Below are 13,714 nucleotides of genomic sequence, written 5' to 3' on the forward strand. Positions count from 1 at the left end.
TTCTTCGCTCACTGACATTTTCTTCTCAGTTTTCTTTTTGACTGTTCCTCCCCTCTTGCAAGATTGCAAGATCTCTAAATAATGAAGTTACCCAGGGTTAGACCCTTGGCTGTCTTTTTATCTACACTCTCCTCTTAGGAGATTGCATTCAGTCTCATTGGGTCAGATACCTTCTCTAAGCTGGTAGAGTAAATTTACATCTCTAGCTCAATTTCTCTAAGTCAGCAATAGCGTATTGAATGAGTTATTTGATATCTCCACTTGGATTTCTAAAAGTCATCACCAATTTAATGGAATTATTGGTTAATTCTCCTAAAATTTCTTAAGTCCTCCCCAACTCAGTAAAGGCATCCCATCCACCCTGTTGATTGGGGAAGGTAGACTAGGTTTCATCTTTGATTTCTCCTTCCTTCATATCCCACATTTAAATCTAGGTTCATCAACACCTGTGAAAAGAAGGGAAAACAAAATTTTGAAAAAGAAACTAGGTTAAAATGAAAAATACGTCCTGAATCCATCACTTGTCACCATCTCCACTACTGCAACCACAGCCCAAGCCACTGTCATCTCTTTACTGGGCCACTGAAACAGGCTCCTGTCTGGTCTCCATTCCTCCAGTTTCCTTATCCTATCCACACCAGCCAGAGTGATCTTTTGAAAGCTGAAATCAGGTCAAGTTACTCCAGTTTTCCGAGGCCTCCAATGACATTCCATTGCAACCAAAGTAAAATCCAGATTTTATCATCATGCCCTACAAGGCCCTGCATGGTTTGGCCCCTGTCACACTGACCTTCTGTCTCTTGATCATGGCAAATTCATTCCCACCTTAGGACTATTGCACACACTGCTCTTCTACTCGGAATGCTCTTCCCTCAATTCTTCACGTTTCTCATCATTCAGGCTTCAACCCAAATAGACCCTCCTCTGAGAGGCCTTCCCTGACCTCCCTGTCTAAATCAATTCCATCCTCTATAACTCCTTATTATGTTGCCCTATTTTATTTTTGATAGCATCTTAACAGTACATCAAATTATCCTTTTTGTTTATATGTTTATTATCTGTCTCTCTCACTACATTGTACACTCCTTAAGAGCCAGAACTCTGTCACCTTGCCTACTTTTGTATCCCCAAAGCCTATTCAAGTGCCTGGCACCTAGAAGTTGATACATAAATAGCTGTTGATTAATTGACTGAATAAAAGTACATAGGGTCAGAGTTGTTTATCCTCTCCCTATGCTTAACTGTAACCAATCACTTCTTAATTTAGACCACTCTGGTGGTCTTTAAAGCAAAGAAAAACCAAAAATTCGATAGATTTGTTACAATTAAAGCTTTCTTTGTTTCTAAGGTAACACTGTTATCTCTGAGAATAAGTCCATAAAATTCTACGGAAAAATTTAAAGATTAGTAAATTCTGGCTGGGCATGGTAGCTCATACCTGTAATCCTAGCACTTTGGGAAGCCAAAGCAGGTGGATCACTTGAGGTCATGAGTTCAAGACCAGCCTGCCATCATGGTGAAACCCCATCTCTACTAAAAATACAAAAAATTAGTTGGGCATTGTGGCATGCACCTATAATCCCAGCTACTTGGGAGGCTAAGGCAGGAGAATCACTTGAACCCGGGAGGCAGAGATTGCAGTGAGCCAGGATCATACCACTGCACTCTAGCCTAGGCAACAGAGTGAGACTCCACCTCAAAAAAATAAAAAAGAAAAAGATTACTGAATTGTTTTGATCTTCCTAACTTCAGAACTTCGTACAGCATAAATGTTGAGGGTCTCAGTAACATCAGTTCATCTGACTCTGAGGTATACTTCCGTTGCCTTACAGGTGAGACAGCAGTTGACCTGAATGACTTAATGGATGCTGTCAGTTACATCAAGGGTGAGTTGTAAGCTATAATGGAAAGATGTTATAAGTAACATCTTAATATTTGCAATTAATGTTGGAGAAGAATATTTTCCATTCACACGTGTTCAGATTTTTTCATATAACATATGCTCCATTTTTGTGGATGCTGCTGAAGTTGAGTAAACAATAACTAATCTGTATTTATATATCAGTGCCCATACTAGTCTCCAAAATTTTCCCCAAAAGAGTTCTTCAAAGTAGTAATAGATATCAAGAGCCACAGAACTATTCATACCCTTTTCCCCACTAACCCCACTCTTAGATATTTATCCTTTTAGAAATAGTGTCTTATTGCCGGGCACGGTGGCTCAAAGTGCTTAATCCCAGCACTTTGGGAGGCCGAGACAGGTGGATCACAAGGTCAGGAGATCGAGACCATCCTGACTAACATGGTGAAACCCCGTCTCTACTAAAAAATACAAAAAACTAACTGGGCGAGGTGGCAGGCGCCTGTAGTCCCAGCTAGTCGGGAGGCTGAGCCAGGAGAATGGTGTGAACCCCGGGGGCAGAGCTTGCAGTGAGCTGAGATCCGGTCACTGCATTCCAGCCTGGGTGACAGAGCGAGACTCCATCTCAAAAAAAAAAAAAAAAGAAAAGAAATAGTGTTTTGTTGAATAAAATGAAAAAATTTCTGCCTAAGGACTTTCATTCGTATAATATGGAGAAAATTGAAACTGATTAGAAATAACTAACCATATGAGAATTACTACATAAACCATGGTATGTCAGTTTAATGGGATAACATGTTAAAATGCTAACTGTAAAGATTATATGGCAACTTGGAAACATGTTTATGAAGGAGTAATTTTAGGTTGGAAAAGCAAAATATGGAATTGTACATATATTAGATTTCCACATTGTAAAAGTACAGTCTTATTGCCAAGACCAAAATGAAATATCAAAAACTAAAAATGGTTCCTGTGTTAGAGTGATGGAATTCTATCTTTCCCCTGTTACATTAATCTGTAATGTTGTTACATAAAACTAAGTCCCTATATGTATTTTAATTTGTTGTGGATTTTGCAACAACCCACCAGTCAATTCCTAACCCCTGGTTACTTTCTTCTTTGTAGCCACTTTCTGATTCTTTCAATCAGAATTAAAGATTTTTGTTTCTGACTCTTGTATTCTGAATGATAATGTATATAAGCACAGATAGTGTTCTTTGTCCTTTGCAAATAATTCTGTAATATTTCTGCAATTCATTTCTCACCCTTTCTAAGGTGAGGTGATTGATGTCCAGAACTTAGACAACTTTCTAGTAAGCGAAGGGATTGAGCTCACGGAAGAAGAAATGAAGGAGTTGATGCCTCATTTGAAATTTAATGGTGAGGTGTTTGTTTTATAATTACGTTGCCTTTTTAGAAGTGTATTTTTGGGCTGGACATGATGACTCACACCTGTCATCCCAGCACTTTGAGAAGCCGAGGCAGGTGGATCACCTCAGGTCAGGAATTTGAGACCAGCCTGACCAATACAGTGAAACCTCATCTCTACTAAAAATACAAAAAATTAACTGGGTGTGGTGGCAGGCATCTGTAATCCCAGCTACTCAGGAGGTTGAGGCAAGAGAATTGCTTGAACCCAGGATGGGGAGGTTGCAGTCAGCTGAGATTGTGCCATTGCGCTCCAGCCTGAGCAACAAGAGCAAAACTCCATCTCAAAAAAAAAAGAAAAAGAAGTGTATTTTTGTTGTCCTGTACATAACATCCTCAGAAATTATCCTTATCTTTGTAACACCTAGAACATAGCTTCCCAAACTTAAATGTGCATATGAATCACTTGGTCATCTTGTTAAAATGCAGATTTGGGGGCCAGACATGGTGGCTCACACCTATACTTTCAGTGCTTTGGAAGGCTGAGGCAGGAGGATCTCTTGAGGCCAAAAGCTCAATATCAGTCTGGGCAACAGACTGAAACCCTGTTTCTACAAAAAAAAATTTAAAATTAGCCAGGTGTGATGGCACATGCCTATAGTCCTAGCTAATTGGGAGGCTGAGGCAGAACAATCACTTGAGCCCAGGAGTTCGAGATTGCAATGAGCTATGATTGAATCACTGCATTCCAGCCTGGGCAACAGGGCAAGACCCTGTCTCCTTAAAAAAAGAAAAAAAGAAGAAGAAAAGCAGATTTCCGTTCAAGAATAGGGTAGAGCCTGAGATTCTGCATTTCTAACAAACTCTCAGATGATGCCAACGATGCTGGTGCACAAGCTACCTTTTGCCTATCAAAGACCTATCCTGGACTCAAGTGATCGTCACGCCATGAAGAAAAGACATGATATGTTAAGATTGTGCCTGACTTGCTGGGCGTGGTAGCTTACGCCTGTAATCCCAGCACTTTGGGAGGCTGAGGCGGGTAGATCACCTGAGGTCAGGAGTTCGAGACCAGCCTGACCAACATGGTGAAACCCCGTCTCTACTAAAAATTAAAAAATTAGCTGGGCATGGTGGCACATGCCTGTAATCCCAGCTACTCAGGAGGCTGAGGCAGGAGACTCTCTTGAACCCGGGAGGCGGAGGTTGCAGTGAGCCAAGATCGCACCTGTGCACTCCAGCCTAGTGACAGAGTGAGACTCCGTCTCTAAAAAAAACAGATTGTGCCTGACTTTCATTTCTTAAATCACAAATACAACCAATATGCTAAGTTGTGCCTGAGGGTATGATTCCATTCTGAAAAATAAGGAAAAATATTACAGCAAGTAAAACTAGAAAACAAAAATGAGTATTAGGAAGAGATACACAGGGGAAGGAAGGGGAATTTGGGGTTGGTTGATTTGTTTATTGAAATTTTATTATTGCTTATTGAGTCTATTTACATGGCTTACTCACTGGCCCTTGTGCTATATAAATACTTTTTTATTTCTACCACTTCTTTTTTGTCCTGATACCCCAAAAAAAGATGTTCTAAGTGCATCAGAGGATAGCATTTCTCACTATAATGCTTCAGTGATGTTGTCAGAGAGTTTCTATTCAGCTCTGGCCTTGAATTTAAAAGAGTATATTGATTTGTTCAACCAGCAAATACTTATTGGTCACTGAATATGTCAGGCCCTATACGAGGTACTAGGAATACAAGGATGAAGAAAGGAGACATACTTCGTTTTCTCTATGAAGCCCATCTGAAAGTAGGAGATGAGACACTGAATCATTAGGTTTCTCAAATCATGGTTTTATAGCAATAAATTTGAACCTATCCATTGCAAACATATCTGCATGTTCTGTTCTCTCTAGGTTTTCATTTCTTCCTTTTCGCCTATGTTTTCTTCCTCTCCTCTCTTCAGTTGAAGAGATTTTGTTTTTTGTTTTTGGGACAGGGTCTGGCTCTATCACCCAGGCTGAAGTGCAGTGGCATGATATCAACTCCTGGGCTCAACCTTACAACCTCTGTCTCCTGGGTTCAAGCTGTCTTCCTACCTCAGCCTCCCAAGAAGCTGAGACTACAGGCACACAACACCACGCCCAGCTAATTTTTGTATTTTTTGTAGAGACGGGGTACCACCACGTTGCCCAGGCTGGTCTCCAACTCCTGGGCTCAAGTGATACACCTGCCTCAGCCTCCCAAAGTGCTGGAATTACAGACATGAGCTACCGCACCCAGCCAGTTGAAGAGATTCTTTACAACCCTTCTAAATCCACTACTCTTGACCTCATCTAGTCTCTCTTCAAAAATTACTCCTTAAATAATTCCTTGCCGACATATTCAGTTTCATTTATCTCTCTGTATCCTGCCTCTAAAAAGGCAGATTGCCTTCAGATCAATCTTTACATAACAGTGATCAAAAGCCTTCATGACTCCTTGCTATGTTCCCAAAAAAGTCCAAACAAAACCCACTGCAACATAGCCCCCATGTACTTCTCAGCTTTCTCCTCTACTACTTCCAACATGTCATGCTCCAAACCAACTGAACTACCCACAGTTCCCTCAAAATACCTTGTTCCTTCTTACTTTTGTCCCTTTGATTAATACAATTTTCTAAAGCACAGAAAAGATGAACTGCTTTTTAAAAAGTAGAGATAGGGCCAGGCACAGTGGCTCAACTGTATCCCAGAACTTTGGGAGGCTGAAGTGGGTGGATTGCTTGAGACCAGGAGTTTGAGACCAGCCTGGCCAACGTGGCAAAACCCCATCTCACTAAAAATAAAAAAATTAGCTGGGCTTGATGGCACATGCCTGTGATCCCAGCTACTTGGGAGTCTGAGGCATGAGAATCACTTTAACCCAGGAGGCAGAGGTTGCACTGAGCCAAGATCGTGCCACTGCACTCCAGCCTGGGTGACAGAGTGAGACCCTGCCTCAAAAAAAAAAAAAAGTAGAAATAGATGTCTCTTTCAAAGACTCATCCTTGCCAGGCACGGTGGCTCACACCTGTTATCCCAACACTTTGGGAGGCCAAGGTGTGACGATCACTTGAGTCCAGGAGTTCAAGACCAGCCTGGGCAACATAGGGAGACCCCCATCTCTACAAAAAAAAAAAAAAAAAAAAAAAAAAAGGTTTAATGAGCTGGGTGTGGTGGCACACACCTGCAGTCCCAGCTGCTCAGGAGGCTGAGGTGGGAGGATCGCTTGAGCCAGGGAGGTCAAGGTTGCAATGAGCCATAATCACGCCACTGCACTCCAGCCTGAAGGACAGAGCCAGACAGAGCCAAAACATAAGTTCATCTTTTTTTTCCATCATATTCACCTGACAGAAAAATGAATCCAAATTCCAAAGCAAACCAATGTCTCTAGTTCTTCTAACTCATGGGAGAATTTCAGCCTACTATGTTGTTTTTAATAATTTCACAACTTTTATGAATTTTTATGTGACTGCCTCTGTATCTAAACCAAAATGTTTTACAGGAAATGGAAAGATTAATGTTAAGTCAATAATGGAGGGCCTGAAGAAGTTTAAACGTAAGTGAAAATTTATGATACGATATAAAATTGTAATCTGATGCTATATGTGTATTTTTATCTGTGTTTTCTTGGTTATAAAAGTAATATGTGTTCATTATAGAAAATTTCTATATTTAGCAAACGACAAGATGAAAAAAGGAAATTTTAATAATTCTTAATTCTGTCCTCCAATGATAATCCATACTTTTATCACCACAAATTTTTTCCTTATGCGTACATAATTTCTGTGCATTTTTATCCATGTCCAATATATTTACATTCCATTTTCTTACTCATATTAAAATCTTACTTGTTTATAAATATAGCTAAGCCGGGCACGGTGGCTCATGCTTGTAATCCCAGCATTTTGGGAGGCCAAGGCAGGCAGGTCATCTGAGGTCAGGAGTTCGAGACCAGCCTGACTAACATGGTGAAACCTCATTTCTACTAAAAATACAAAAATTAACCGGGTATCATGTTGTGCGCCTGTAGTCCCAACTACTTGGGAGGCTGAGGCAGGAGAATCGCTTGAACCTGGAAGGCGGAGGTTGCAGTGAGCCGAGATTATGCCATTACACTCCAGCCTGGGTGACAGAGAGAGACTCTATCTCAAAAAATAAATAAATAAATATAGCTAATAATCTAAAGTTCCTTTCTGGATGCCTCTGAAATTTAATACATAATCTCAGTACTTTTTGCTTGTAGGCCCCTTATATTTAATTATTTCTAAAATAATTTTCTTATTGTGAAAATGTCATGTTCCATGATTACACAGAAAAGAATGAATGGGAGATTTGAACATTATGCTGTGAAATTGATCAACAGAGGCAAGGTAAAACTTGTCTCTGCCCTCTTCCCACACATGTACAACCTCAATTTTGAATTCATTTTTAAGTAATTTTGGTTTGTTCTCTGCATCTGCATTCCTAACAAGTATGACAAAAAAGAAATTTGCTGTGTCTCTGCAAGCCTGACTGTGTTTCAAAAAAGGAGGATGTTGCAGGGCATGGTGGCTCACTTCTGTAATCCCAGCACTTTGGGAGGCCAAGACAGGCAGATTGCTTGAGGCCAGGAGTTGGAGAGCAGCCTGGACAACATGGCAAAACCCCATCTCTACACAAAATTACAAAAATTAGCCATGTGTGGTGGCATACACCTGTAGTTCCAGCTACTCGGGAGGGTGACGTGGGAGAAATGCTTGAGCCCAGGAGGTCGAAGCTGCAGTGACCTGTGATTGCCCCACTGCACTCCAGCCTGGATGATAGAGTGAGACCTTGTCTGTAAACAGAAAAAAAAAGGAGGATGTAAGAATAAGGTATGTTGGCCAGGCGCGGTGGCTCAAGCCTGTAATCCCAGCACTTTGGGAGGCCGAGACGGGCGGATCACGAGGTCAGGAGATCGAGACCATCCTGGCTAACACGGTGAAACCCCGTCTCTACTAAAAAATACAAAAAACTAGCCGGGCGAGGTGGCGGGCGCCTATAGTCCCAGCTACTTGGGAGGCTGAGGCAGGAGAATGGCGTGAACCCGGGAGGCAGAGCTTGCAGTGAGCCGAGATCCGGCCACTGCACTCCAGCCTGGGCGACAGAGCAAGACTCCGTCTCAAAAAAAAAAAAAAGAATAAGGTATGTTATGCAAGTATCCACAAAATGAATTTTAATAAAAAAATAAATTTAAATTCTAGGTACCCATGCCTAACATTTCCAAATTAGTCCTGTTGTATTTTATTTGTAAAAGAAAAATATATATACCTTTTAATAAGTCCAGTCTATCCCATCTATTGCTGCTTTTGTTGCTAGTACTGGAAAATTTTCAGGAATGTTCATCTGGTAGTTTTTATCCCCAGCATTTAAAATCATGTTACCAGTTGGAGATACTGGAAACCATCTCCCATGGCCATGTATAAGTTCTGTGTTCACCAATAAGTATTTTTTGAGCACCCAGACACTGTTCAAGAAAGTTTAGCAGTGAACAAAAGATAAAGCAAGGTTCCCGCTCTCACAAAAGCTTAGTTTTTGAGTACATAGTATATGCTCAATAAATACTTGTTGGTTATCTGATAGAGGTTCTAGTCTCCCGCTTTCAGATAATTGAAGATGCACTAACCAAAACGGCTGTATCAACGTCATTCTTAAGATAATCCCTCCTATCTGGGCAACTCAGAACAAACAGTTCTGTAAAACTAACAACCCCAGGTAACACAGGCGAGTCACCCATATCAGAATTAGCTGTTAACCATTTATAAAGCCAGAAAGGCACAACACTACAGATCTCTTTGCTTACTTTTCTATCATTCTTCTTTCTCCTCTTCCACTTTTTCTTTTTTTCTCTTTTATTATCTTCTCCATATCTCTAAAAATATATTTTTTTCCTTTGCTCCAGCTTCCCCTTGTTTTTCTAGTGTTATTCTTTCTTTTTCTTCCAGTCTCTTTATCAAACATATACATTTCACATGGCTACTCAGCTCGCCCACATGCTTTCTTGACTTCATAAGCCCCAATCCACTTGCTGCCACTGAAATATATTTTATTCTGTGAAGTCTGCAGTGCCTTAGAGAAAATTTAGATGTTTAAAATATGTTTCATATTTTTAGAAATTTCAAATACTGGTTTCTATTTCAAAGATTCACTCAATAATACTCCATTTTCACTTATAAAGTTTTCTTTGGCTGGGCACGGTGGCTCACGCCTGTAATCTCAGCACTTTGGGAGGCCGAGGCAGGTGGATCACTTGAGGTCAGGGGTTAGAGACCAATCTGGCCAACATAGTGAAACCCTGGATCTACAAAAATACAAAAATTAGCCAGACTTGGTGGCACACTCCCAGCTACTTGGGAGGCTGAGACAGGAGAATCACTTGAACCTGGGAGGCAGAGGCTCCAGTGAGCCAAGATTGCACCACTGCACTCAAGCGTGGGTGACAGAGTGAGACTCTGTCTAAAAAAAAAAAAAAATTCTTCATATAAGTATTAAGGGACAAATTTTATTTCTTTTTTTTTTTTTTTTTTTTGAGACGGAGTCTCGCTCTGTCGCCCAGGCTGGAGTGCAGTGGCTGGATCTCAGCTCACTGCAAGCTCCGCCTCCTGGATTTACGCCATTCTCCTGCCTCAGCCTCCCGAGTAGCTGGGATTACAGGCGCCCGCCACCTCACCTGGCTAGTTTTTTGTATTTTTTAGTAGAGACGGGGTTTCACCGGGTTAGCCAGGATGGTCTCGATCCCCTGACCTCGTGATCCGCCCGTCTCGGCCTCCCAAAGTGCTGGGATTACAGGCTTGAGCCACCGCGCCCGGCTAAATTTTATTTCTTAATGCCATATTGACACATTTGCCTTCAAATGTACTACTGTGATTTAAGTCTTCACACTCAAATTTCAGATGACAGACATAGGAATAATGGCAATGGCACTTTTCACACTTAAATAACTTTTTCTCCCATTTCCATTTCACCATTTCTACTTTCTAAAGAATAAAGGTGAATTTCAGCTACGTAAGCATGATAACATGGAAATAACATTTATATATGAACAACTTCAAGATCTGCTAAAATTTTTATTATTTGGTGGTGAACATTCAGAGCTTCACTCTGGCCTTCAGAGGCACTTGGGTTGTAAGGTTCCACATGAAAATTTCTAAAACTGTACTTACTAGGGACACAGAGAAAGTCTAATATACATTTAGAAAAAAAAGTCGCCATATAAAAATAAAGTCTGCTTCTTGTCATCTTCTAAGTCACATTCTCAACCAGAATATTGCTGCATGCGGTGTCTAAGAATGGCATAGGGTGCCTCTAGCAAACTAATATTTAGAAAGGGCGAAGAGCCAAGCAATAGGGAGAGAGAGAATGACAGATCAGAGGCAGGGAAAGAAAACATGCTTTGTAGATGTAGGTTTTTCTGAATTCTACAGATTATGTGTTTTATATTAGAATTAATCCTTTCCCCATATGAAAGATATTTCTTCTTTATATGTATTGCTTTCTGCATTATATATTACCTTATATGGCGTCTATAACCTAAAGGGATCACCAAACATTTTCCATGTTTCCATGTTTTCATCATCTGCCATGGACCTTTTTTGATATTAAAATAATACATTGTTGGTTTATCTGGCCAGGCCAAACCAAACCAAATACAGGAAACTGAGTTATTATAGCCACACTTTTCTCCTGAGTATTAATCTCCTCACACTTAGAAAACAAAACTACCCCACATTTTTAGAGGAAAGAAAAGAAAAAGAGTTAAATCTGTACTATTAAGGTTTTGGTTGGTTGGTTGTTCTGCCCATAGAAAGGGGTGGGGTGAAGGAAGATTTTGCAGTTAGTTAATTATACCCACATATTTCATAGGATAATTCACTAGAAAGAAATATCTATCTCATTAAAAGGTATCTAATTAGTCAATACCTTCCTAAACAAAGCATTCATGAAAATGAAGTGGGTAATAGATCATCATCTTGCTCCTGAATCAACAGATTTTCAAAGTCATTTCACTTCTTTACATCCTAAAAGATGATAAATGAACAGTCTTGATTTCAATGCTGACACTACAGTGCTTTTCAGTTTTTGCTTTCAGAGTGCAATACATTAAGGCACCAAAAGAAACAATATGAATGAGGATGGATATCCCATATAACCTTGACATTTTCTTAATTTTTTCACTCATCTGGGGAAAAAAAATAAGATAAATTATGCACTCCTAGTCTACTTTCCATAACTTCAGAAATTTATGTAATTTTGATTCTTAATCTTGTCTTTAAGCAAAAGGAATGGCGACTCTGCATAAGCTGAAAACTGCAAATGATATTAAAGGTGAGTGTGAAAGCTGATGTGAAGCCATTGTAAAGATGGGGCTTAACACTTTGACTTACATTTTTTAATACCATAGTTACTTTCCCTAATTGTCTTGTCAGTTTCTATCCTCCATCTACTTGTCCATAAGGTCAATGAACACCATTATCTCTCCAACTGTCTTTCTAAGTTCCTTGTGCCTTTATGGTCCACACCACACTGAATCATATGTGATTATCATGTATTTTATATTCTTTTCTAATGCTCCATTTGTGATTTTTTTAATCTCTAAGAACACTGTAGCCTATTTGGTATCGCAGCACAATTTACAAAGCAGGTGTTCCTGACTCTGCCATTAAAGAAATTAATTCAGGCCGGGCGCGGTGGCTCAAGCCTGTAATCCCAGCACTTTGGGAGGCCGAAGCGGGCGGATCACAAGGTCAGGAGATCGAGACCACAGTGAAACCCCGTCTCTACTAAAAATACAAAAAATTAGCCGGGCGCGGTGGCAGGCGCCTGTAGTCCCAGCTACTCAGGAGGCTGAGGCAGGAGAATGGCGGGAACCCGGGAGGCGGAGCTTGCAGTGAGCCGAGATCGCGCCACTGCACTCCAGCCTGGGCAACAGCGTGAGACTCCGTCTCAAAAAAAAAAAAAAAAAAAAAGAAATTAATTCAGTTCATTGGGCTTTAGTGTCCTTAGCAGTAAAATAAAATGAGTGAGGACCTGGAGCACTGGATCACACCTGTAATCCTAGAGCCTTGGGAGGCCAAGGCAGGAAGATCACTTGAAGCCAGGAGTATGAGTCCAGCCTGGGCAACTCAGCGAGACCCCTCTCTATAAAAAATTTTAAAATTAATCAGATATGGTGGTACTTGCCTACTGTAGTCCTAGCTACTCAGGAGGCTGAGTGGAAGGATCACTTGAGCCCAAGAATTGGAGGCTGCATTGAGCCATCACTGCACCACCGTACTTCAGCCTCGGCTAACAGAGAAAGAACTTGTCTCTATAAAAGAAAAATGAAGCGGGCATGGACACAGGAAGGGGAACATCACACACCAGGGCCTGTCAGGGGATTGGGGGGCTAGGGAAGAGATAGCATTAGGAAAAATACCTCATGTAGATTATGGGTTGATGGGTACAGCAAACCACGATGGCACGTGTATACCTATGTAACAAACCTGCACATTCTGCACATGTATCCCAGAACTTAAAGTATAATTTTTAAAATGTGATGGGTTGGGGCAGAATTAGGTTGATGATCTACTAGTTATCTTTCAGCTTTAAAATTCTAGGACTAATTTCTGTGACTGAAAGGACATTATCAATCAAGTAAAAAGACAACCCACAGAATAGGGAAAAATACTTGTAAATTTTGTAATTGATAAGGATCTAGTCTCCAAAATATATAAAGAATGCCGTAACACAACAATAAAGCTTGGCGTGGTAGCTCACACCTGTAATCCCAGCACTTCGGGAGGCCAAGGAGATCACTGGGGGCCAGGATTTCAAGACCAGCCTGGGCAACATAGTGAAACCCCATTTCTACCAAAAATACAAAAAAATTAGCTGGGCATGGTGACCTGCACCTTGTAGTCCCAGCTACTGGGGAGGCTGAGGTGGAAGACTCACTTGAGCCTGGAAGGTCGAGGTTGCAGTAAACCATGATCCTGCTACTGCACTCAACCCTGGGCAACATAGTGAGACCTCACCAAAAAAACAAAAACAAAAAAAAAAACAAACATAAAAAATAAGTAGTGTTTAATATAGTAAGCTCTTGGTGAATAATTGTTGAATTAATTTATAAATTAAGCCTTCCCTTTCTTTCCTTGTTTGTTCCTGTCCAGAATGGGAGGCAGTGTACCAAGTTTTAAAAGACTAGGTTAAAGTCAAATTATGCTCATAATGAACAAGTTCCCCTAAGCAGGAATAGGAAACCTCTAGAATTGCTGCAAGTGAAATGTGAAGCACTTTTGGGGGCCCAACTACGTAACTAGCTAAGCCTTGGGTGCCAGAGATATCTGTCCTTAGCCATGATAGACTAAAGATACCCCTAACTCTTGCACTAGAGGGTTTACAATGCCATGAGACATGTCAGATCATGAATACCTTGGTTTCTACTTAAAACAATCTTTTCTGTAT

The 13,714-nt window shown here is 40.6% G+C and overlaps 1 protein-coding gene across 1 annotated transcript in view; it reads left to right on the top strand.

Moving 5' to 3' along the window:
* The window catches only part of EFCAB3 (EF-hand calcium binding domain 3), a 158,331-nt gene that overhangs the window by 105,619 nt on the left and 38,998 nt on the right, over positions 1-13,714 (top strand). The window contains exons 36-39 of the mRNA XM_028836627.2: positions 1,833-1,886; positions 3,137-3,241; positions 6,756-6,809; positions 11,546-11,596. Of these exons, the coding sequence (XP_028692460.2) occupies positions 1,833-1,886; positions 3,137-3,241; positions 6,756-6,809; positions 11,546-11,596 (264 nt within the window). The remainder of the gene's footprint in view (positions 1-1,832; positions 1,887-3,136; positions 3,242-6,755; positions 6,810-11,545; positions 11,597-13,714) is intronic.

This window comes from Macaca mulatta, chromosome 16 (assembly GCF_049350105.2).
Source record: "Macaca mulatta isolate MMU2019108-1 chromosome 16, T2T-MMU8v2.0, whole genome shotgun sequence".
NCBI lineage: Eukaryota > Metazoa > Chordata > Mammalia > Primates > Cercopithecidae > Macaca > Macaca mulatta.